A 26,996-nucleotide genomic window follows, 5' to 3' on the forward strand; every position below is an offset into this window, starting at 1 on the left:
TTAAACCATTAATCTAGATAACAAAAATATAGTCCCCGTTATTAGAATATTTACTATATCCAAGCCTTGTGTTGACATGCTTTCCATAACTATGATTTTAATCATTGTAACATTATTTTTCCCATTTACACATGGAAAAAGCAAGGCTCAGAGCAGTTAGGTAATCGCCAAGGTTATATAGCTAGGAATTGAGAATTGATACAAAACTGAAAAAGATAGAAGAGAGAAGAGAGATAGCAAAATACAAAGTCCAAAACCTCTGCATTTGGCTTAGATAGAGTAACAGAACATATTTATACTCCTCCTAAAACAACTGAATTAAAAAAAAGAAAAGAATAGTTTTAAGACATTGGACATCAGGCAAAGGAAGGCAGTGATTCTTGAACATAAGAGATGAACAAAATGAGTTTGGTGATAACCCTACCTTAGCACCTTGAAAGAAATATAAGGCAGTGGTGCAGTGAGTGGGTACCCAGGAGTTGGGCAGATTATCTGAGTTGATGAGACCTTGCTGAGAGTCCAGAAAGATCAAGGTATCTAGAATTTATAGGATAGTGTTTTTATAAGAGAGCCAAGCCATACAGAGAAAGAGCACTAAAGATTACAGAGCATCCCCAATAAATATAGGTATCATCAATGCAAATATGTGAGGAAACTACCCAAGGCCAGGGAAAAACCCATGTGAAAGGATTAGAAATAAGAGTACCAAATGCTCCACAATGCCAATAATGATGCCTGTTCCCATAATGCCAATAATGATGCCTGTTCCCACCAGCCAGTGTGGAAAACCTATAATTCATAGGGAACTGGGTAGAGTTCTCAGAAGACACTTGCATCATCAGTAAGGAATAATTACCTCCAGATTAAATGCTGAACTGGTCCTGCCTAACAGATTTTTAAAGTAAGACCTAAAAATATCCAGCTGATTCCAAGAAACTTAACTGTATCCCACAACAGAGTTCAAAAATATTCATAAGAATGCAGAATTATTTGGCATTTAACAAGGTAAAAATTAGAATATCTGGCATCCAGTGAAAAACTGCCATGCATGGAAAGAAATAGGAAAGTAGGATTCATAATGAGAAAAAAAATCGGCGAATAAAAATTGACTCAGAACAGCACAGATATTAGAATTAGCAGATAAAGCATTAAAATAATTATAATTGTATTCCATATGTCTAAAAACTAGAGGAAAAAAATGACCATGTTAAGTCGAGATATAGGAGATATAAAGACAGATCTAATCTGAACTTCTAGAGATGAAAACTACAGTGCCTGAGAGGAAAGGTGCACTGGGTGGGATTAATAACAGATTAGACAATTCAAAAGAAAAGTTTAGTGAATTTGAAGACACATTAATAGAAACTATTCAAATGAAATAAAATAGAAAAGAAACTCAAAACAAACAAAGAGCATCAATGAGCTGTGAGATAAATTCAAATGGACTAATACATGTATAATTGGAATCCTGGAAAGTCAGGAGAGAGAAGAGGGGACAGAAAATTTAAGAAATGATAACTGAAAAAAAAATTTAATGAAAACTATAAACCCACAGATATAAGAAGCTCAACAAACCTTAAACCCACCAAGAAACATTATAATCCAATTATTCAAAAATAGTAATAAGAACAAAATCTTTAAAACAAGCAGAGCATAAAAGGCATATAGAGAGAGAAACAAAGATAAAGGTGTCAGCAGATTTTCATTAGAAACAATGCACCAGAGAGACAGTGGAACTGAAAGTACTGAAAGACTCAGGGATGAGGGCAAGCTGCTAGTCTAGAATTGTGTAAAAAATGAAAATATCTTCCAGATATGAGGGTGAAATGAAAACTTGTTCAGAAATAAAAAAAGCTGAAATATATATCACCAGCGTGCACACACACACGTTATAAGAGATGTTAAAAGAAGTTCTTCAGTCAAAAGGAAAATGATACCAGATGAAAATATGGATCTATACAAAGGAATATAGAATACCAGAAGTGGTAACAATGTGGATAAATGTGTTTTTTTAGCATTTAAATATCTTAAATATAATTGACAACTGAAACAAAAACATTGTGAGATTTATAACATGTAGAAACAAAATACATAACAGCAGTAGCACAGACAGGGAAGGGAGAAATGAAAACAAACTATTGTAACATTCTTATACAATACATGAAGTAATACATTACTAGAAGATAGACTGCATTAAGTTAAAGATATAGTCTATAAACCCTAAAGAAAACCCAAAAATTGAGAGAAAGTTATAGCTAATAAACCAGCAAAGGAAATGAAATTGAATTGAAAAAAAAAAAAAGAAAATGATGAGATGGGCCAAATAGAAAGCATATAGCAAGATGACTTAAAAGCTAATCATATCAACAATCAAATTGAATGTAAATGTTCTAAACCATTCACATGTGGTCAGCAAAATTTTTCTATAAAGGGTCAGTTAGTAAATATTTTTGGTTTGTGGGACATACAGTCTTTGCTGCAATCACTTAACTCTGCCAGAGTAGCTTAAAAGCAGCCATAGACATATGAATGGGCTGGGCTGAATTTAGCCTGTGGACCATAGTTTGACAAGCATGGTCTAAATATCCCCATTAAAAACAAAGATTGTAATGTGGGGGAAAATTGTAAGACTCTACTCTATGTGGCCTACAAGAAACGCACTTTATATGAAGAAATATTTAAACAAATAAGTTAAAAGTAAAGGGTGGAAAAAGATATGCTAACACAAATAAAAGGAAAGCCAGAGTAACTATATTACTGTCTGAGGAAGTAGATTTCACAGCAAAGAAATAAGAATATAGTTGACTCTTGAACAACATGAGTTTGAATTATATAGATCCACTTATATGCAGATTTTTAAAAAATAAATACTATAAATGTAAATATATGTGGATTACTTTAGTTTAGTTTAGTGTTTAGTTTTTAATTTTTCAATTATATTTTATTGATTGTGCTACTACAGTTGTCCCAATTTTCCCCCTTTGCCCCCCTCCCCCCAGCACCTCCACCCTCTCAGGCAATCCCCCCACCATTGTTCATGTCCATGGGTTATGCGTATAAGTTCTTTGACTACTCTATTTCCAACACTATACTTTATGTCCCCATGGCTATTCTGTAACTACCAATGTGTATTTCTCAATCCCCTCACCTCCTCAGCCATTCTTCCACAGCCATCTCCCATTTGTCATCCATCAAAATGCTCTTTGTATCCATGATTCTGTCTCTGTTCTTCTTGTCTGCTTAGTTTGTCCTTTAGATTCAATTGTTGATAGATATGTATTTATTGCCATTTTATTGCTCATAGTTTTGATCTTCTTTTACTTAAATAAGTCCCTTTAACATTTCATATAATAGTTTGGTGATGATGAACTCCTTTAGTTTTTTCTGGTCTGGGAAGCTCTTTATCTGCCCTTTGATTCTAAATGATACCTTTGCTGGGTAGAGCAATCTTGGCTCTTAGGTACCTGCTTTTCATGACTTTGAATATTTCTTGCCAATCCCTTCTAGCCTGCAAAGTTTCTGCTGAGAAATCAGCTGAGAGTCTCATGGGAACTCCCCTGAGGTAACTAACTGCTTTTCTCTTGATGCTGTTAAGATTCTCTCTTTGTCTGTAACATCTGGCATTTTAATTATGATGTGTCTTGGAGTGGGCCTCTTTGCGTCTGTCTTGTATGGGACTCTGTACTTCCTGGACTTGCATTTCTATTTCCTTCACCAAATTAGGGAAGATTTCTTTCATTATTTTTTCAAACAGATGTCCAATTTCTTGCTCTTTCTCTTCTTCAGGCACCCCTGTGATGTGAATGTTGGACCTCTTGAGGTTGTCCCTAAGGCTGCTTACACTCTTCTATTTTTTTTCTTGCTTCTGATTCCTTACCAAATCATTGATTTAATTCTCGGCTTTATCCACTCTACTGTTGTTTCCCTGTAAATTGCTCTTTATTTTAATTAGTGTATACTTAGCTTATGACTGGATCTTTTTTATGCTGTTGAGGTCCTCACTAATTTCCTTGAGCATCCTTATGAAACCACTGTTTTGAGCTATACATCTGTTAGATTGCTTATCTCCATTGTGTTCAGTTCTTTTTCTGGAGTTTTGATCTGTTCTCTCCTTTGAGCCATGTTTCTTTGTCTGCTCATTTTGGCAACTTCCCTGTTTTTGTTTCTATGTATTACATAGAGTTGCTATGACTACCTGTTTTGGTAGTGTGGTCTAATGTAGTAGGTGTCCTGTAGGGTCCAGTGGCACAGCCTCCCCTATCACCCAAGCTGATCTTCCATGTGGATACACCCTCCATGTGGGCTGAGTACACCCTCCTCTTGTAGTTCAGTCCTTATTGCTGTTGGCAGATCAATGTGAGGGATTTACCCGGGCCAATTAGCTGCAAGGACTGGCTGTGACCACTGACCACCAACCTCTACCCTCCATGGAAGATCAGCTGTGTAGGGGCAGAGCAGTGGTACTCTGACGTGGTGTGTAGTTGTCCACTGGGTGTGCAGGCTCTGGTGTTTCCCAGGTGGTGCAGGCCAAAGTCAGACCCCCACCACCTGTGTTTTGCCTGTATCATACAGGGGCCACCCTGCATGAGCTCTAAGGCAATCTGCAGATAGCTGCTACTTGTGCTGGGCTTGGAGGTTTCCAGGAGAAGCCAAGCTGTGAACCTAGGCTGGCTGTTGCTAGTGATGGGCATAGGGCCACTTATCAAGAGGTACAGGGTCTGGAGCGGGGGTTGGGGGGTGGTCACTAGACAAGCTATTGCTTGTTTGAGAGAATTTAGGAACTTGTGAAGCATGAGGCAACACCAGCCATTCATATTGAGAAGCCTCTGGTAATAGCTTGGGTGGACATGTAAGTTGAGTGGGATGGAGCCTCAGAGGATCTTGAGGGTGGGAAAAACAGTGTTAGCCAGGTTGATGGACTCCTAGATATGGCACTGGCCTGCTGGCTCTGTGGTTCTGTTGGGGGAGGATTCAGAAAAGGGCATCTTTCTGTCTGGGAGAAAGCTGTGCCCTATCTCTTGCCTTGATGTCAGATACTTCATTTCCTCCCTGTGTGCCACTGGTATCCTTCAAGCTGCTACCCCAATGCTGGAGCTCAGAGGGACTGAGTCTAAGTCCATGTGTGGGTTCTTTTAGAGGAAGTGTTTGAGACTCCAGAAGTTTCTTCCACTGACTCAGTTACTGCTGGTTTTTGAAGCCAGAAGTTATGAGGACTTATCTTCCTGGCACTGGAACCCTGGGCTACGGGGCCTGGTTTGGGCCTCAGGCTCCTTGCTCCCAAGATATGCGTACCAAATTTTTATCAAACACAGGTGGATGTGGGACCAGCCTGATCCACATGTCCTCCCCTCCTACCAGTCTGGATGGATGTGGCTTTTTTTAATTCCATAGTTTCAGACTTCCATTCAACTTGATTTCTGATGGTTCTGAGTGACGGTTCTACAGTTTAATTGTAATTTTGATGTGGTTGTGTGAGGAGGCAAGCCGTGTTTACCTATGCCTCTACCTTGACCTTGTTTAGCTTTTTTCTGAAATTTTGTTCTGCTTTTTCACTTGGGACATGTTTCTTTGTCTCCTCATTTTGCAGCCTCCTTGTGTTTGTTCCTCTGTGTTAGGTAAAGTTGCTATGTCTCTCAGGCTTGTTAGAAATGGCCTTATGTAGTAGGTGTTCTGTAGGGTCCAGTGGCACAACCTCCCTCCTTAATCACCCAAGTGTGCCTTAATCACTCCAGGTGTGCTTCCCACACCCACTTATAGACCATGTACATGTGCACCCTCCAGTGTCAGTTGAGCCTTGATTGCTATTCACACATCAATGGGAGGGATTGACCCCTAGGCCAATCAGCTGCAAGGACTGGCTGTCACCACTGTGAAGAATCATCTGTGCAGGGGCAACCCCACAGTTTAGGACTTACTTCAGTGGGTCTCTAGTGCCTAGTGAGTTTGCCTCTTGAGTATGTCACTTGTGGAGGTTGTTGAATGGTGTTTTGACATCTTCTGAAGCTGTCCACTGGATGTACTGGCTCTGGGGCCTCCTGGGAGGTAGAGATCAAGGTCAGCTGTCACATGTGTTCTTCCTGGGTCCACCCAGTATGAGCTACAAAGTAATCTGAAGATGGCTGCTACTTGTGCTGGGCTTGGGAGTGTCCAGGAGAGACCAAGTTGTGACCATGTCTGACTGTCACTAGTGCCCAGCCTGAGGCCACTTAGCAAGAGGTATGGGGCACACCAAGGACAGATGATTCATGTGTGAGTGATTTTAGAAAAGTGCGAAACATGAACCAAGAGAGGCCGTTTGTATGAAAAAGCCACAGAATACAGCTTCAGTGGGCTCACAGGTTGGTGGGATAAGGTCTCAGGGAATCATCAGGGTGGAGTAAGCAGTTTTAGCTAGGTTGATGGTGACTCAGATATGGCACCTGCCTCCTGCCAGCTTTCTTAAAGGAGGGCTCAGAAAAGGAACAATGGCCTCTGCTAGTACTCCTGTCTGGGAGAAAGCTGCCCTCCAGCTCTTGGACTGATGCTAGAACATTCAGTTTCCCCACCTATGTCCCTGGTGCTTTTGAGCTGCTGCACCAGTGCTGGAGCTCAGAGCAAATAAGTCCAAGTAAGTCTAAGTGTGGGCCCTTTAAGAGAAATGCCTGTGACTCCAGCCACCCTTCATCTTACTCAGCCACAATCCCTGCTGGTTTTCACAGCCAGAAGTTATGGGGACTTTTTTTCCTGGCACTAGAATCCTGAGATGGGGAGCCTGGTCGGGGGGCTGGGACCCCTTGTTCCTCAGAGGGGACCTCTGCAGCTGAGATAGCCCTCTCGATTTTTATCCACCACACATGGATGTAAAAGAAGCCTGTTCCACATCTACACCCCTCCTACTAGGCTCAATGTGGCTTTTCTTTATATCCTTAGTTGTGGGACTTCTGTCAAGCTTTTTCAGGCAGTTCTGAATTATGGTTGTTTTGTGGTTTAGTTGGTATTTTGATGTGGTTGTGGGAGGATGAAGTACTGCATTTACCCACTCCACAATCTTGACCAGAAGCTCCAAATATTTTGAAACTAAGTAAATACCTAATCCATGTTCTTAATTACTATTCCATGTACATGTGTGAAGATCCATAGCTCAGAGTGTTTAGTTTTTCCATGTACATATTTGACAGGGTACATGAAAAAAACTAAACACCCTGAGCTATGGATCCACCAGAAATATCTGAGTGTGTACAACCTCTCCACTTCATAGTAGCTCTATGACCTTGGTGAAAGTACTTAATCCCTCTAAAATTATTTCTTTCCAGACAGTGGGAATAATAATTATTATATGTTCTTCCCAGGATTGTAAAAATTAAATGAGTTAATGTATGAAAAATGTCCTACATCATACTTCATATCTTGTTTACTCAGAGGTACACAGTGAACATTCTGTCTTTTGGTCCTAAGTTTACACAGCTCTTGGTAGGACATCAATACATATTCTTGATTCCTTAGCATTTTTTACTAGAAATTCTGTATATTAGAATAATCACCTACTTTTAAATATAGTTATTCTTTAGTTAATTCAGAAAAAAATCCTCAGTATTGGTTTTCAACCAGAATTTGCTTTTATTTGGAAAATAGTATAATAATTTATTTTTAAAATGACATGTGTACACCAAATATTAACAAATGATTTTATTTCTACTTTGATATCTGAAATTCCCTTGGTTTTAAAGGGATCATCAAGTGATAAGTGATTATGTTGAAACGTGTTCTTTGACTCCATGGGAAGTTAGAAAATGATATTCAAGTCAACCAGAAAGATCTCACTTAGAAAATAATTAGTGAAAAGACAGTATTTTATACATCAGAATTAGACACATATTATAAAACACTAATTATGCATTTCAACAACAAATACAAAAGGACTTAAAAACCCCAACATACTCAGAACGCTCTGGAAGCATCAGGAGACATTCACCAAGAAGACAGAGTTTAAGTAGAGGAGAATATGGATAAAGAAAAAAACAAAAAGAATTAAAACCTAGCGCATATACACAGATAAGTAATATTATTTTGTATAACTCTTGATCTCTTATATTATTCTTTATTTTAAAATCAGAATTTCTCATGATTATCAAAATTACTATTAGTTATTGTATAAAGCAGTTCATATTTTTCTGTACACATCATCACTAAATTCATTTATTTTGCATAAATGGAAGTCCTGCCATCTAAGATATTTTAAACAAACTGCTCCTGTCAACATGTGAAAAATAGGTAAATATAACAATTCAGCATGAGTCCATCTTCTCGATGATAAATAAGGTAGTGGCTTAAGCGAACCCATTGTGTTTGTGAGTTCATCATTTTGTTCAAACTATTCAGAGCATGGAGGAGCCAGCAGGGTCATCTCTCTGTGCTGCAGTGTCATCACATTCAGATGGTTCTTGGCAACTCATGGCAGCTTCCTTAAATGTTAGCCATGCCACCTGAAGCTCATCCCTTTGCTTCTCTTTCTCATGTTGTGCAAATTAAAAGTGAAACCAATAATAGTGAATTACTCTTCTCCCTTCTATCTACAGTGCTTTTCTTTCCCACCTGCCATCTATTACTCCTTACCTATAATAATAGTTCATTCCAAGAAATATTTCAAGGGTAAGAACATCTCCTTGCTAGCTGATTCAGGTAGACCAGAACCTTCTACACATTCAAGCAGTCAGCCACCCACTTTCCTTCCTTGAATGTTTCCCCTTTGTTTCATCTTTATCAAGGTACTCTATGGGTTTTCAAAATGCCCTCTTCCCCATAATAAATCAGAAAACTTTTTTTAAAAGTCCTTCTAAAATCCTTCTGTCATCTAATTTACAGTTTGCCCTTGGCTACCTAGCTTGCATACATTCTTACTTTGAGAAATTAGTCCATATTTTGGATGATGCCTTTTTGTCCTGAGGTAAGTATTTGGCTTTATCCATTAACCACACAAAGAATTTTTGAACAATTGATATTTTAGTAGCCCAGCACACATTTTTCTTTAGTTTCTAAAAAATGTTATTTGTTTGGGTTTTGTTTAAGCTCTCTTGTGGGCCATTTAACTCTTAAAGTTATACCTTGCCATCTTTCCAAATGTTTTGCCTATGATGTCCTTCTTTCTTGCGTATTGATTTACCTGTCCCAGTGTGGCTGGAGCACAGTAATCAAACAGGGAACATGTGGTGAAAGTTAGGTAGGAGAAGTCCAGAGCTGCCACAGACGGTGTTTGGGTTGTGCCCTGACAAAAGCGCAGGCCAGCGGAGGAAAGGGGGCTGGAATCCAGCCTGTACTCTGCTCACCAAGTACTGTGCCTGGCATAGGGCTGAATTCATCTAAGGAGGTGGTGCTTTGTTGGTTCACACAAAGGTGTCATGTGGGCTGGTGGTGGCCCTGTAGAAGATCATGTAGAGGATTTTTGATTTTACACTGATGCATTGAGAAACCACTAAGAAAAAATGAGAGCATCCAACTTATATTTTGTAAAGAACAGTCTGCTGTGAGTACCATGGATTGTAGAGAGGCAGAGTAGAAGTAAGGGGGCTAGTCAGGAGGTGATGGTGGCCAGAATTAGGGTGTTGCAAGTGCAAATATAGAGAAATGGATGGATTTAAGGCATATTTTGGAGGCAAAATGAATAGTAGTTGATGCTGGATTAGGTGTGGAGGGTAAGGGAGAGAAGGGAATACAAGATGGTACCCCAGTTACTGACTTACATAACTAGATGGATGGTTCTGAGCCCTGAGGTAGGGCGGGCTGGGGAGGAACAGATCGAAACAGGGTTGTATTAAGATTTCTGGCTGAGACACTTTATTTGAGACATGTGTGAAGTTCCTACATTGCTACCAGGAGGCAGATGGATATAAGTACCTGGAATTCAGAAGAACATCTGTCCTTTTTTCTGAGTGTCCCTAAGGCTTTCCTTGTCCTTAGCAGTCCACTAGCAACACATCTGAACAGTTCTATCATGTTTCTAAATGATCATCAGCATGCTTTCTCCAAAACAATGCAGACATTTATTTTCAGAGAGGCAAAATAGCTTCCTGTGTTGAGTATAAATAAAATTGTTTTGCCTTGGGGCAAATGCTCAGATAAACCCAGTGACCTCAGTGACTCCACACTGGAGCTGGTCTTCTGTCTGCATTTTATTAAATTTAAAGGCCTTCCCACAAACCTTCTTAGCAAACTGTCTGTTTCCTGGTTCCCTAGTTTCAGTGTTCCCTTGAGAAATTCAGATTGACATTTCTCCTCTTGTTATAGTGACATCAACCACAGAGTCACACCAAGTCAGGTTTGACAGTTTTCCTCCCAAGTTGTCTGGCATTACCTCCTTCTTAGAATTTATAGTCATGGCACAGTGTAAATCTAGAGCCAGCCTGTCACAGGTATCCCTTCTCTAATCTCACTAAAGTCCCAGGTCTGAAGGACTCCAGCACTTTTTTGCTCCAGTAGGCAGAGCCAAAACCATTAACCAATGGTTAAAACCGCAGGGAGAGCGACGTTGGCTCAGCTGAAGGAAAAAGTGCCTAATGCTTAGTGCTGTCTGAAAATGGAAACGCCTGCTGGGGAAGGAGTGAGTTATGGTTTCTGGCGGTGTGGACTCACACAGCAGACAATCATTTGGTGCAGATTCCATGCTAGCGACTGAGGGTCAGAGCGTAGGAGTAATCTCCACTGACTATTGAAGCCCTGCTCATGCTACAGCTTTACCCAAAAGTTTTGTCCCATTTAACCCTCAAAAAGACCCCTAAGGGAACTAGTTATAACCTGACCAGTAGAAGTTAAAATTACAGTTTAACATCACACAACTAGAATGTGTCAGAACCAGGATTTAAATTCAACTTCATCTAAATCCAAAGTCCTTGTTTATTCTTTCCACAATTCATGGAAGCTTGAGAAATCGAACTAAGGGATTTCCAAGGGCCCTTCCAGCACTGTGATTGTATCTAAGTCAAAATATGAATGCAGGCATCACTGACCTATGTTTTCCTTAATCAACCTTCCGGCCTCAATCACATTAAAATGATCATCTGTGATTCCAACACTTTCTAATGTCTCCATCAAGAAAGGTCCATTAAAAATCCAGCTTTTGTACTTTGTATCCCCTCTGAACTTTTAGCAGAACTTAGTCTAAGAGCCTCAAAATCTTTTTTTAATAGTGAAGACAAAGTTTTTAGTATTTCTCAGAACTGTTATATTATCATAACTTCTCTATTCATTTTTCAGGTCTTCGAAGGTGTTAGAAGATCTTAAAATATTTACCCACGGTTAATTTTTCTGGCCTAAGTTCTGGGTCAAATTAAAAATATAAATATATATTTGAATTTAAAAGTTACACTAATTTTTAAAATTAATATTAGAATTTGAATTTTTTAAAATATATTACAGTTTGAAAACAACTTTAGTTTACTTAGTTTAAGGTACAATGCCTTTATATGTGTGTTAAATGCGATTTTCTAGATTGAAGCAGAACTCTCCAAAGAAAGAGCCCAACATTTACTTGAATTTGAGGAGCAAGCTCTTCTCTTTAAAGAAGAAGCTAAGCTCGAACTTGATATTGAAAAAGAAAAACACCAAGAAATAATCCAAAAGTATAAGAAGGAACAAGAGGAGCTACAAATGAAGGTCTGTCATTATGATCATCAATATTATGTAATGGGTTTAAAACTACAGACGCTGGTTATTTCCTCCTGAGGACACTATAGTATGTATAACTCTAGTCACTGTGCCTTGGTTTTAGTCACATAGGAAGAATGGTTTGGGTATTCTCCAGAATGAATAACTGGTGTAAATTATATAAGCATGCAATCCAGCTATGTATTGAATTTTTAATAAAAATAAACTTATTTTTAAAACAGCATAAATTATATAACTAATAATTAACATGGTTATATAGCCCAACACATAAAATACCCAACATCAAAAGATAATGAGATGTTTTACATAATTAAAATTTTCCAATAACTAAAGTCTATCTTTAATTATAAACATTTTCAATTCTAAATATTTTTTAGTGAAGTGAAATATTTTTCATATGTAACCACCTCCATAATTTCTGAAGACTTGTATCCTAAACATAAGGTTTTTTTAAGGTTCCCCTGTTTTTATAAGGCCTGAGGGTAGTAATATGCATGTGTGTGTATATATATGCATTTGTGTGTATTAACTAAGGTGCAGTGGAGAAACCCATATTTTGAATGAAATCATTAACAGTCTATGTAAATTAAGTATCAAATAAGTCTTTATGGCCTCTGCTTTGGGGTTCGGAGGATATGGTGTAGCATTTTGAACAGTTCACTGTGAACGATAAGCAGGACCAGCTACGTGAGTGTATGACAAATGCAGTATCACAGGGTTCCACACTCAGAAAGTGCTCATGTTTTGGGTTTAATGCTCTGCAAATGCTGTTTTGAAATTCTTAATAATTTTCTCTTTCAATTTGTGTTTCATAATATAAGTGAAACCCTATTAAGACAATGGAGCACAAGCGGGAACGTGGAACCTTGGCTCACCCAAGGTGCCACCCAAGGTTCCGCGGACCCTAGGCAGGTTCTCTCTTAGCCCCCGACCCGCACCCCACCCTGGGCCCCCTTGGCATGCCCTTCCGGCCGCCCCTCGCCTCAGGACTGCTGTCCCAGGGTCCTGGGCGTCTCAGTGCCCCACCTGCAGGGGAATGGCAAAAGGCAGGCCCCAACTTGCCAGGGGTTACAGTTTTTCAAGAAAAGTCCTAAGTCCAGATTTTCTAAGTAAACTTTCTTGATTATTAAATGTTGACTCCCTTTTTTAAAAATCAAAACACACTTGTAGCTATGTGAGCCTCCTCTCCCAGGGATAACCTGCTCTTCTTCAGTGTCAAGTCTCCTCAGGGTGATAGGACTGCTGTTGAGACGTAGCAGCGACCCTCTTCCTTCCTGAATGAATTGACGATAACGGGATATTAATTCAATTGATAAAATTACTAAGCGTGGTGGATAGATTTCTTGTAAAAGTTATTATTAATGTAAATTTCACATTTGGAACAAATTTTGGATACTTAATTCTTAAGTAATAGTTCACAAAATTTGTAGAACTTTGGTCTCTGAATGTTTTTCAGATTCTCCATGCATTGGTTTCCTGTACTAATATTTGTTACATGACAATATCCATAGCATAAATAATAAGGATATGTTTCATCAGAATCAGCTTTGCTCCTACTGCTTTGTTTTCTGTTCTTTGTTTTGTTTTGTTTTAAGGGGATAGGGAAAAAAAGCAGTCTTTTCCTTTCTAAAGGCTTTTATTACTGTGAGGAAAAGCTTCCCCAAGTTAGTCTCTTCTCTTTATCTAGAGGTACCACCTTGAAAAGCAGGTTATTTTAAAGTATTCTGGTATCCTCTAGAACTGCACTGCCTAATGTGGTAGCCACAGGTAGCTACTTAAATTTCAATTAATCAAAATGAAATCAAATTAAAAATCCAGTCCTCAGTCACATTAGCCCGATTTCAAACGCTCATTAGCCAGCACTGGCAAGCGAGAGTGTCCTGTGCGCATCCCTCCCCAGTTCAGCGATCACTGATGTCACCTTGGTAGCTTGGATTCGGTCATGGGGAGAGTATTCATGCTGTGGAGATTAGATACAGACCTGGCTTGTGTGTGTTTGTGAGTCAGTCGTTAAACATTTACCAGCACACCACTGTCAACAGCCACATGTGGCTAGTGGCTCCCATATGGGACATCGCAGAATCTTTCTATCATCACAGCAAGTTCTGTTGGGCACACTGTTTTGTAAGCTGTAAAATCTGAGGTACTCCAGTCATTATAAACAAAGAAAAATATCAAAGGAAAATTTATTGGTATGGTATGAATAAAATATAATTTCTGTGTTCCCCCACATGCATCCCAAGCATCAGACATTTTAACTAACAAAGCTACCCTATGGTGAGTCCAGACAGGCACCTAATCAAAACTTGAGCTATTCTTGGTAACTTAACCGAGTTACAGAGCTTTATATGTTTCCAAGGATGCCCAAGTGATTAAGGCAATTCCATTTAAGGTAGTAAAAACAAAATTTTAGTCTTAACTTTTAAAAAGAAAATTTTGGAGGCCTACATATGTCATATGATTTGTTTTCATCTGATCAGCAGAGTATACTGATTATTTAGAAGTAAGTCTTTTAAAACCATGAGAACTCTGTGGTTACCTAGAGATACTGCCTAAAAACTAATACAAGATTTATCTTACAGATATCTGACTTAATCGCAGGTGCTACTAGAGATTTAAAGCTGGAAGTAGCCACTCTTGAAAAAAAACTGCATGAATCCCATGTCCAATATACTGAAGAATCTGAGTCAAAGGAGAAGGAAATTGAAAATCTTAAACATTTGGTTGCAGAATTTGAATCTCGCTTGAAGAAGGAAATTGACAATAGTGATTGTGTTTCAGAGGACTTGAGGAAGGAAATGAAACAGAAGTCAGATGAACTGGAAAGAATAATGCTGGCACAAACACAACTGATGCAGCAGTTTAAGCAGTCCCAGGAAGAGGTAGGACACCAACGATGGCACCATTGCAATTAGAGGTGGCACCATTGCATATGTTCTTTCAAAAAACAAACAAACAAAAACATAAAGGGTAGCTTGGTGTCATGCAAAAAGTTCTGGACTGTTAGTCAAGGACCTGGGATCATATCCTGGTTTTGTCCTTAATGAGGCAGTCACTTAACCTTTCTGGACCTGGCTTCCTTTTCTGTGAAATGAATACATTGAGTTACATAATCTCTAAGGTTTCCTTAGCACCCAGTTCTGCTCTGTTGCAAATGACCTTTTAAAACCTCTGAGACTAGTAATCTTTATATGTCTTCCATGTTTTGACATTAAATCTTTGCGAAAAAACTCTTAGAGGACTTGATGCTTTAGTTCAAATAATATTTGGACAATATATCTTAAATGTCATTTTTATTTAGGGATTTATCTTTCTGTCAACCTAAATGTATAAGGTAATTGACATGTGTTGATCTTCTTTCTTATGTGTGTGTGATTATTTTAGCAACGTTTTTATCTGAACTGGAGTAGACATATTTTGATTTAAAATTTTTTTTCTAACAAAGTCTTATTTCTGAACTGCTAAACAGTTTGGAAATGGTGGATGCTATAGACTGTTTGTATCTCCAGAAAAATCATGAAACCAGTCCCCAATGTGATGATATTTAGAGGTAGGGACTTGGGGAGGTATTTTAGTCAGGTGGGGACTTTGGGAAGTGTTTAATCATGAAGGTAGAGCCCTCAAGAATAGGATTAGTGCCCTTACTAAAAAGATGCCAGAAAGCTCCCTCTTCCTTTCTGCCACATCAGGACACAGAGAAAGGATATCTTCAAACTAGGAAGCAGGCCCTCACCAAACACCCAGTCTGCCTGTGACTTGATCATGGATTTCCCAGCCTCTAGAACTAGGAGAAATAAATTTGGTTATTGTTTGAGCCACTCAGTCTACGGCACTTTGTTATAGCAACTTGAACTAAGACAGTAGAACAATTAATCTGTTCTCTAATCACCAAAGTTAGGTCACATCAGAATATTTGATCCCATTCATGAGCGTACAGCAAATAAAGGCAAATGGAGGAAGATTCTGAATGTTAATGACAAGTAATACTTTTGTTGGTTTTATGGACATCTTAAAAAAGGAATAAAAAGGAAGTGCTAGTCATAACATTGATTATTAATAATTAAATATACCATGTTCTTGCTATTTTAAATTATCAAGCAGAATAAGAAGTATATGCCATCATTATAATTATGAAGTGAACTGATTATTGCAAAGGAGTTCTAAATTAACTTAAAATGGGAGTGGCTAGAATATAGGATCAAGAGCAATGCCTAAACAACCCTATAAAGTAGAAATTATTTCCATGTTACAAATGAGGAACTGACTCTAAAACACTGAATAACTCCCAGAAGGTCTCATAGCATGGTGGAGACAAGATTCAAATTTGAATCTCCATGAGAGCAATGTTTCCTCTTTCAGGAAGCCTGAATTACAGTTACTCTGCTTCCAAATTTCACAGGGAACCCCAGTCTTAGCACTCATCTCCAGACCTTATTAATTTATTTATTACTTTTCAAGTAACAATAAACACACTGCTATTCCACCAGGTGGTTAGGGGGTCAGATGACTGAGTGTCTCCTGTTGGAACAAAGCAGCACAGCTCCCTGCTGACGGAGCCGCCGCACCAGTGCAGGCCGGGCGGGAAGGGGTGCGCGCGGCACTCGGCTCTGCTGCAGCGACCCCGAGGGGCACAGAAGTGCTGCAGTTCTGCTTCAAGTGAGGCAGTAGTGCTTAAGCTCTAGAAGGGGAACGGGAGGTTAAAGGAGGGAAATTTGAAGGCAACAAGACCAGCAGGTTCTCTAACTCTTAAATCCCCAAAGAAATGACAATATGGACAGTGAGGAGTAACTTACAAATTACAGTATGTGGAAAAAGACAAAGGGATCAAATTCAGAAAATGTATGTTGAACATCTGTGCAGGTGCCAGGCCCCGTGCTGGGCACTACATATGCAGTTATGAACAAGACTGACAACTGCCATTCTCTGTTCTCAAAGAGGAATTTAAAGAAAGTTTTATATGAGTAATTAAATTGATATCAGGAGACAAGAATGACCTAAACAGAAACTTATCATATAAAAAGCATCAACTAACACTAAAACTTTGGACTTAAAGTCCTGTATTAGTTTTCTGTTGTTGCACAATAAATTGTCCTAAAATTCAATGGCTTCAAACAAACATTTTTTATCTCATCATTTCTATGGGTCAAGGATCTGGATGCGGCTTAGTGGGTGCTTCTGGCTCAAGGCCTTCATGAGGTTGGTATCAGGTTGTTAGGGGCCGCAGTCTGATCCAAAGGCTCATTGGGAGAGGACTGGCTTGCAGGCTCACTTTGCGGTTGCTGGCAGGATTTATTGCCTCATGGGCTCTTGGGTGCAGAGCCTCAGCACCTTGTGGAGGTCAGAGGCCTTCTTCAGTTCCTTACAACACCTCCATAGAATGGCTCACCACACGGCAGCTGGCTTCCCTCAGAGTAGGCAAATAAGCAAGAATGAGAGAGTGAAAAAGAGAGTGCCTGAAACAGACGCCACAGTCTTTTTGTAATCTAATCTTGGAGGTGACATCCCATTGCTTCTGCTGTATTCTACTCATTGCTCCTGCTGCAAATGAGTCAATAAGCCCAACCCACGGTCAAAGCGAAGGGATTGCACATGAGTGTGAATAGCAAGAGGGTGGGGATACAGGGTCATTTTAGGGCCACCAATCTCAGGGCCTCTGGAGGTACTTTTGGCAAGCAAAACGACTAAAAGCGAAGAGCAAATGTCATTTTCAGACAAAGGGAGCTACATTTGGAGCTCTTCCTGCTCATCGGTTATAAAAGGAAGCCACATAAAGATGACATTTTTGGTTTTTCAAAGTAGACTTTTGAAAGATACAGGACACCGAAATGGTATTCAAATGATTATGGATCATTACTGGGAAGTAGAAAGGGATCATCTCACAGGGAAAGTTATCCTAGGATATGCCAGGGGGCAGATTTCCTTTTGCTAGGATGAGGAAAGGGGAGGGTTGGCTAGATTTTCCATTAGAAGTTACATAATTATAACTGAATGGTAGGAGTCAATAATTAAGGCTGCTTCTCTGGTTAAGCATGCCAAAGTCCAGAATTTCTTATAAAAATAGGAAATGAGCCCATAAAAGTATAGGAGTTACGAGTCAGAAAGAATAAAGTTTGCAGCATGTAAAATGAAAAGCACTACTATTTTTGACCATGCATTCCAGACACTTGAAATTTCTCAGGTTCTGGAGAAGAAAAGCCACATTTAAGTGGAGAACAAATTCCTATTAGAATGAAGATAAATTAATGGTCTAATAAGAAAGCTAATTAAGGAGAGGAAAGTCCAGCTCTCGTTCAAGAGGCCAAAGAATGGGTGGACTTTGTTTTTTATTGTATGAGGAAAGTTCTCAAGGATGGGAGGAAGGCCTGAGCCTCTAAAGGGCAAAATGGGCATTCCTGTGTGGAGTGGGGATTATTGGAGAGCAGCCACAGAAACAAGGGTCAGAGGTGAAGCAACAAAAGGCACAGGTCAATAAGAAGAGAGAAAATGGAAAAGAAAACTGTATGGGAAATGTAAATGTGAAAAAGGGGCCCCTGAAAATGCCTCAGACGGAGCAGACACACACATAAAAAATTGCAACATTAGAAAAAAAGGAGGGACATCAGGAAAGAAACATAGTATGTTAGAGAATAGGACATTATCATTTAAAACCAGGTTAAAACAGATGACACTCTTTTTTGGCCAGTTTTTCTTCCTACTAGCTCCATGCGAGTCCTGTCAAGTGTGGCCCTGCTGCTATGGGCCTTGTTGTGGTCCAGAAAAAGAATGTAGTAAATTAAAAAACAAACAAAAACAACAGTTCACGTATAACTACCAAAGGAAAACCAGTGCAGAGAGTTCAGGATTTTTGTTGTCCTAAGACTAGAGATGAAGAAAACAAAGGGACAGAAGTTTTAAATTTTACCAGTTCCTGTAAGCCACCTAATAAAAATAAAAGATATTCAGAAATAGAAAGGAACACTTTCATTAAACGTGGAGAATTGAATACATATACTTAACTCTACTTAATCCCAAAACACCACTAAAATGACAGTAAATTAATAAAAAATGAATAAATTCATAAGGAAAAGAAAACAAGGGAGGAGTTGACCAAACTAGATGAAAAAGATGTCAACTAAATTTTTGGAAAATGGAAAGCAACGTAGGGGTGAGAGGCAATTAGCAGACTATAGGACATTGAAACCTGATGCGTCTGGGCAGTGGGGGAGTGGGGTGAAATGCTTAGAGGAGTGAACCCATTCATGTGCCATGACACTGGAAAGTCTCAAGAAATAGAAACATCAGATACCTATGAAAGAGTGAGAGAAGAACGGATTCGAAAGCAGGACTGTTTGAATGATAGTAAAAGGAGCAGACAGATGCTCGGATGCCCTCCTTAAACCCCAAGCTGCTCCTACCCACTATCCCGGCAGGATATCAAAGGCCAATTCTCCAGGAAAATGGAATGTGAGAGGCTTTGGATCTAAGGATACACAACAGCAGGGCATGGGATAAAGCTAGAGTGAAAGTAGATATAGTAAAGGGTGAGACCTTCCAGTCCACTTCACCCAGTCAGTTCCTGGAACAGATAACGAGGCTTACCATATATATCAATAGCCAGGAAATTATAAAAAAGAATTTTGGATAGTAACAATTGGGGTTTCCCAATGAAATGGCTATATCCCTTGTCCATTCTACCCACTGAGAAGTATATTAGTCAAGAAACCCTTACATGTGCACACAGAAACTCCAGTAACACTTGGGGAGACTTGAAAGGACAAGAATCACCAAACATTTGAGAATCATCTCGAATATGAAAGAGAGAAACCAGGATCAAACAAATAAGAAAAAAAAGCACTTAGAAGAAACAGATACAAAACAATGTGGGAAGCAAAAATAAACTTCAAAAAAGAACACAATTGATATCCTTATAGAGGAAAGAGAAGACATTGCATAGATGAGACACGAAAAGGAGGCTATGAAAAAAACAGGCATGAGTATTAAAATATAAGATCTGAAGCAAAAAAATTAATATTTGGGGTAGATGATAAAGATGAAGAAATCTCCCAGAATGTAGAAGAAAAAGCAAAGAGATGAAGAGAAAAAAAGAAAATTAGAGGAGCAAGCCAGGATATCTAATACCGCACTAAATAGGATTTCCAGAAGGAGAGAACAGAAAATGGAAGGGAGGAAGCTATCCAGGATCTAATTCAAGAATATTTCCAAGTACTGAAGGGACATGGAGTTCTATTCTGAAAGGACCCACCCAGCATAATGGATGGCAAAACAAACACATCAACGCACTTCCCCATGAAATGCCAGTACCTTGAAGATAAACGTAACTATTTAAAAGCTTCCAGAAAAAAAAAAACCCAGTAACCTAAAAAGGATCAGTAATCAATGGCATCAGAATTCTTAACAGGGGCAGAAGAAACTAGAAGATAATGGCCTCCAAATTCTGAAGGGAAATTATTTGCAACCTAGAATTCCATATCCTGCCAAGTGGTCAAGTGCAAAGGTCAGGTAAGGATATTTTCAGACATTAGAGTTCTCAAAAATGATACTTCCCTTGCAGCCTTACTCAGGAAGCTGTTAGAGGATATATGACACCACAATGAAGGAGTAAACTAAGAAAGGAGAAGAGATAGGAATCAGGAAATGAGTTCTAACACAGGAGAGAGGTGGGAGGAATCCCCAGGCCCATGGTAGGAAAAAGTCCAAGGATTACAGCATTATGACAGATTTAGAGAACAACCAGGCTGGGTTCAGCATGTGCACAGAAGAATGAAGGGCTTTTAGAAGTATGTCTCCAAGCAAAAAAAAGCTGGGGTAGCAATACTTACCTCTGACAAAATGGACTTCAAAACAAAGACTATAAGAATAGACAAAGAAAGTTGCTACATAATACTAAAGGTATGTATCCAACAAGAGGATATAACCCTTGTGAACATATATGCATCCAATATAGGAGCACCTAAATATATAAAGAAAATCTTGGTGGACTTTAAGAAGAGAACAACAGCAATACAGCAACCGTCATTGTAGAGGATTTTAACACCCCACTGTCACCAATGGATAGATCAGACAAAACATCAACAAGGTAACAGCAACCATAAATGACACACTAGATCAAATGTACTTAACTAATATTTACAGAATATTTCATTTCAAAGCTGCAGAGTGCATATTCTTCTCCAGTGTACATGGATCATTCTCAAAGATAGATCATATGTTAGTACAAAAAAACAAGCCTTAACAAATTTAAGAAAATTGAAATCATATCAAGCACTTTCTCAGATCACAAAGTCATGAAACTAGAAATCACCCTCAATAAAAATCTCAAAAACATTCAAATACATGGAGGCTAAATAGCATGTTGTTAAATAATGAATGAGTTATCAATAAGATCAATGAAGAAATCAGAAAGTACCTGGAAACAAATGAAAATGAACACACAACAACCCATAATGTATGGGGCACAGCAAAAGCAGTCCTCAGAGGGAAGTTCACAGCATTATAGGTCTACATCAAGTAAACAGAAAAATCTCAAATAAACAATCTAATCCTACACCTAAAAGAAATAGAAAAACAACAACAAATAAAGCCCAGAGTAGAAGGAAGGAAATAATCAGATCAGAGCAGAAATAAATGACAGAGAGACTAAAAAATTCAAAAAATCAATGAATCCAGGAGCTGGTTCTTTGAAAAGATAAGCAAAATTGATTAAACTTTAACCAGATTCATCAAGAAAGAAAAGAAAGGACCCAAATAAATAAAAGCAGAAATGAAAGATGAGAAGTAAAAACTGATACCTCAGAAATATAAAGGATTGTAAGAAAATACTATGAACAACTCTAGAGAGTGACATGATCTAACTTATTTTTAGAGTACAGCTGACTGCTGTGTGGAAAATGGGTTGAGGGAGGGCAAAATGAAGGTCAGGAGACCTATGACAAGACTCTTGAAAAGGTCTAGAAAAACACAGAGGGTCATAGCAGTGAAGGAGGAGAGCGAGGCCAGAGTAGGAATACGTTTTCAAGGTAGAGACGACAGAAACTGCCGGTGGGTTGGATGCAGGGGAAACATAGGCGGAGTCAAGGACAACTCCAAAGTTTGGAATCTCAGAAAGTGAACCACACTGCGATTTACTAAAACAGGGAACACTAGTAAAGGAACGTCAGTGGGGAGGAGATCAAGAATTTGGTTTGCAACATGTTAATCTTAATATGTCTATTACATATCCAAATTTAGGTTTCGAATGGGTAGGAGGAAGGATGAATAGAGAGACTGATTTTGGAGACATTCACATGTAGCCGGTATTTAAGCCTTGGGACTAAATGAGATCACCCTGGGAATGAGACAATAGAGAAGAGAGTTGAGAACAGGCATTCCAACTTTTAGAAGCTGGGAGCAGGAGATGCCAGCCATGGTGACAGAGAAGGAACATCTGTTGAGGCAGGAGGAAAGCGGGAGGAGAATACCAACAAGGATCCTGAGGAAAGAAAGTATTTTTAAAAGGGAGCATGGGACTTATATAGGGCCACAATCCTCTCTACAAAAACTTTGGTTTCAGGTAAGTTTTGCGATTCAAATCATATTGAATTTCAGTAAGTTAGTAAAGTCCACACCCGCCAGAGATCGAAGGGCAGCCCCTCCCAGGCAATGGCATTAGTATTTAGTATTAGTATTTAGTATTAGTATTTAGAGGATTAGTATCCTCTGCAGTGAAGCACAGGGATGGCCCCACTGAGTGAAATAAATAAAGACTGTCAGTCCAGTCAGATTTTATCAATAGTACCAAATGTTATGAGTTACATGAATGTTTGTTTTCAGAGCTTTTTGGATATCAAAATTGTGGCTAATGGGTTGTAAATGTGTATTTGCTTTCTTTAGAACAGCTATTTTTGTTGGTTCACCTGACCATCTCTTGACATCTTGGCTCTGTTCTTGTTTAAAAATCAAATAAAGAGAGTACACATGTTTCTCTATTGGATTACAGGCACAAGGAGGTGAGAGGAAGAAGTGAAGGAAGAATTTTCCCAACTACGTACAGTGGGCACCACTGTCAAGTAGGAAGAGAAGGGCCAGGGTTTTACTTCTCATCCACTTCCAAACATTTTTGCGATAATGGATGACTTTAAAGCTGTTAGGGGTTTCCAAATGTAAAATCTATTTTTTTAAAAAAAAGAAGGAAAACCCAACTATTTAGGAAAGTTTACAAACTTGGCAATGATGAACTTCTATAAATGCTAAGATTAAATATCAGGAATATATGGCAATTGCAAATACAAATAGCTTTTTTGTGAGAGGGATTTCCTTAGTTTTAGGCTATGCATTAACTGCATTTGCATACTTAATTGGTATAGAGAAAATGGCATACATTTCTTTGGTAATTCCATTTCTGAGAAACCAAAGCAGCAGTTAGTAAATTAACAAATTAGGGGTTCTCAACTTTGGGACCAAAGAAAATTGGAATCTGAGTCTCTTCGAAAGAGTATGGGATAAATGGAGATTCTCAAATCACTGGCTCCATGGGGAGCAGGAGGATATCAGGGAAGCTTTTAGGGGGCAGGGACTCTCCCCAGGGTTGTGGTTAGCAAGGGAGGGCAGCTGAACTGACAGCCTGGGAACCTTAGCCTTGGGGCACGAGGCTCAGACCGAGTGAGCGTCCAGCCGAAGGGGAAGATTTAGGCAAGACTGTCCTCTACACATTGGAGACAGTCAGCCCTGACACAGAGTACCGATGCCAGCAAATTGGCAGAAGGAGAAAAAGCATGGAGACATGGTTTTAGTTGTTTCATTAGTACTAATGAAATCCTAGTAAGTGTTAGATTATTGACTTAGGAAGGTAAATCACAAACATAATGTCTTCATGTACTCTTCCTCCACATTCTGAAAATCTGCTCTTGAGAGAGCTCGGCCCAAGGATTATTTCCCTGTTTCTACCTCTGTTATGGAATGTCTGCCATCATTATTTCCCAGTGTTCTTTATGTTTGCAAGCATAGAAATACAGTTTCAGGAACAATTTGTTGGACATCCTTTATATTTCTTTCCTGGAAATCTCTTCAGATTCCTATTTCTGCCTTCCAAAGGACAATTTCCACTGTTTTTCTGCAGTGTTTTGGGCTGATCAGATTAGTTGAGCAGAAGCCTTAAGTGGAATTTGGGCACGTCCTTTGCTAACTCCTACTCGTCTTCCCGGTTTCCACACCTTTTCCACTGAGTCTCCTTTCACCTCAGCTCCCCACCCAGCTGGCTGACCATCTACTCACCCCAGGATATACCTAGTTTGAGTTGGTGTAAACTGTGATCTGACTGGTTCAGACCTCTTTGGGTATAAAGCACAAAGACACCCATCTGTGCTTATTCTTCCCTGAGGGCTCGCTTTCCTAGTATATTCCCCCGCACATTATGCCAAATACAGCTGATTTTCATCACAAATAGGATTCTCACCTTCAGAATCATCAAGTTACCCAGCAGAGCTTTCTCTTGCTTCTTCCACTGTTGAAAGCAATCCAGCTGTCTCTAAGGGTAAAAATGAAAACAAACATAAAAATAAACCACCCTTACATTTAAAGAGTGGAGAAAATTGGCCATATTAAAAATTTCAAGCAGATGGTGAGCCAGTTTATATTTTTATTTTGACATTTACTTACCCAGTGGGAGTACAATTGAGCCATATTTTTAAGCCCACTCAAAGTGACCTTCATCTGAAAATGCTGTAGACATGTGTAAAGAGAATGCTGTCTACCAAATGGCACGGCTTAAGGACCCAGGAACACTAGTTCTCCCTCCCCTGGATCAACCTAACCAAGGACCACTCAGGGTAGAAACCGTCTCCATGAAAATTTTGGTCTCCTTCTATCCTCCTTTCCTCTCTTCTTGCCCCACTAAATGCCATTTTCCACCAAGCTGGCAAAAGGATCTAAATTGGACCATGCCAGCCCCCTGCTTAAAATCAACCTTTTGGTGACACCTTATGCTCTTCAGAATTAAGTTAAAACTCTAGTATTAGCACGTTACCAAAGCCAACCTTGGTCTGACCCTGCTCACTCCTCCCTGCCTCAGTCCCGCTCTCTCCTCCCCTTGTGTACCCTGCACTGGAGTCATTCTAAGCCACGTGTCATCCCAAGACGCGCCTCTCCCTCTCTCACTGCCAGCTGCTTACGCTCACTGCCCACTCTGCCTGGGAAACCCTACAGCTCCTTCCTCACCTGTCTCCTGCCTCCCTTTGCATCTTGACTTAGTTCAGCTGCGACCCAGTGATACTATATTACCATTCTAAAATATGGTCGATGATAACTTTGACTAATACAGTTAGAACACTATAGCTTCACTGATTATTCTGATGCTTGCCCATGATTTTCAAGTTTACTGAGCACATTTTACACATGTTCCCAGGTTGTTCAATAAAAACACATTAAAATTCTGCAACAATACAACCTTCCAGAAAGACAACTAAAAAGGACAAATATTTTACCTAAATTGCTGAATGCAATCTGACCACAAGTGAATGATTCTTTCCCACATATGATGGAATTTTCCACTAATATGTCTTACTGATTCTGGCCATACCCATGTGTATTCTGGCCACGCCTGTCACATGCACTGCACCCCTGAAATAGTAATCCCCTAAACTTGATGTGTTCTATTTCCACTTTTTTTTTTACTCCGTGGTTGAATAAATGTTAATATATGAACTACTTCTTCGACAAAACTGAATTATAATCTTAATTTTAAAGGAGGAGATAATGGTGACAGAGAATATGCAGATATTATGGGATTCACCTGAGATTTCATAGTGTTTGCATAACAGACAAAAAGAACTCCTAACTTTGGATCCTGCTGTCAGTTCCAAGGTCCTTCCAGTTTGGGAAATAATTGAAGAAAGATAATTCATCCTTTTTGTCTGGAAGCTAATCGCCTTCAAGAAGGATGAGTTCCGGAGCGTCAGGGTCCTGACTGGGATGGTCAGCAGCCCTTCCAAAGTTCCGTGCGGAATTGGCAGGCACTTTGCTTTTGTTATATCTGCCGTGGGGACATCTTTGGGTTCATTTCACCTTTTTACTTCCTCTTCTAGTGGAGTGTCCCTTGTCAGAAATAGTTTTTAAGTGATTAGCTTTATGGATGTTTTCTGTAGAGCACTAGTTTTTTCCTTTGAGATCTGAATTTAATTTTAGTAAATGGATTGAGTTTTATTTTCATGTTTAAGGAACCCATAGACAAAGACAATGGTTAGGGGGAAGATTGAATGTGGGAGGTGAGGGTGGGTAGGGCAGGGGAGAGTAATAGGGAAAAATTGGGGCAATTGTAATTGAAGAACAATTAAAAAAATAAAATAAAATATGAAAAAAAAAAGTTCTAGGTTCCAGCCCCAGCCCCACCACTACCATCTGAGTGACCTTGACTCTTGGTTACTCGTCAGCTAACTGCAAAAGTTGAATCAAATGTTCTCTTTAAGTCCTCTCCAGTCTTACATATCATTTGTATTTTTTACTTTTCTGTCCCATGTGGTTGAGTAGCCACAAGGATAGTCAAAGAACACAGACCTCCGATTTCTAGTTTAGTTCTCAATATATATTACCAAGAACTATCTATAGGTACACCGTTAAAGCTAGGGATGCTTTTCCCCCCTTTTTCTCATTTCAGAACACTTTTCTTCAGGAAACAGTACGCAGAGAGTGTGAAGAGCGTTTTGAACTGACAGAGGCTCTGAGTCAAGCCAGAGAACAGCTCCTGGAGCTCAGGAAGCTCAGTGGAAGTTTACCGTTGTCCCCGTGTTTCCTCAGCCAGGGCAGCCTAACCACCTCTGCTGCAGCAGTCAGTAATCAGGGAGAGAGAAGCAGTGCGAGACTGAACTCTGAAAAAGGAATCAAAATCCCCAGCCTGCACGGAGCGTTGAAACACACCCCTTCTCCACCCTCAGCTCAGCCCAAGAGGGCCAACAGCTCAGGTTTGCCCACTGTCCTCCAGCCACATCCTCCCAGGGGTCGGGCATCTTCAGTAAATGAGACCAGACAAAGACTGGCTGCACTTCTGCGGAGGAGACTGAATCATCAATGATTGGTCCAAAGTCAGAAGCAGATCCACATAGCGTGCCTGGTTGTTCCCACAGTGATGGAGACTCGCTGTAACTGAGGATGACGGGAATCAAATTAGTATCACAGATCACGAATGCATGTCTATGGATATTTTTAACAAGAGTTGAAAAAGCTGGGGAATTGGGAAGCCACATTTTCAAGAGGCTTTTCAAATCGCAACAAATGGAATTATTGGGATTCCAGAGAACCAGTCCCTATATTTATGGGTTGTATGTTTAGATATGCTCTACAAATATGCCCCTTCAGAGATCATAGGTAAAATTTTCACCCATGGCATCTTT

At 39.4% G+C, this 26,996-nt stretch overlaps 1 protein-coding gene across 1 annotated transcript in view; it reads left to right on the forward strand.

Moving 5' to 3' along the window:
• LEKR1 (leucine, glutamate and lysine rich 1) overlaps positions 1-26,677 on the forward strand; it is a 144,716-nt gene extending 118,039 nt beyond the window's left edge. Inside the window, exons 11-13 of the mRNA XM_054575571.1 lie at positions 11,461-11,625; positions 14,220-14,519; positions 26,264-26,677. Coding sequence (XP_054431546.1) covers positions 11,461-11,625; positions 14,220-14,519; positions 26,264-26,677 — 879 coding nt within the window. The remainder of the gene's footprint in view (positions 1-11,460; positions 11,626-14,219; positions 14,520-26,263) is intronic.
• The last annotated feature ends 319 nt before the right edge of the window (positions 26,678-26,996 follow it).

The sequence above is a fragment of the Pteronotus mesoamericanus genome, unplaced genomic scaffold, assembly GCF_021234165.1.
Source record: "Pteronotus mesoamericanus isolate MK-2021 breed Mesoamerican mustached bat unplaced genomic scaffold, CSHL_Meso_final contig_116, whole genome shotgun sequence".
Lineage (NCBI taxonomy): Eukaryota > Metazoa > Chordata > Mammalia > Chiroptera > Mormoopidae > Pteronotus > Pteronotus mesoamericanus.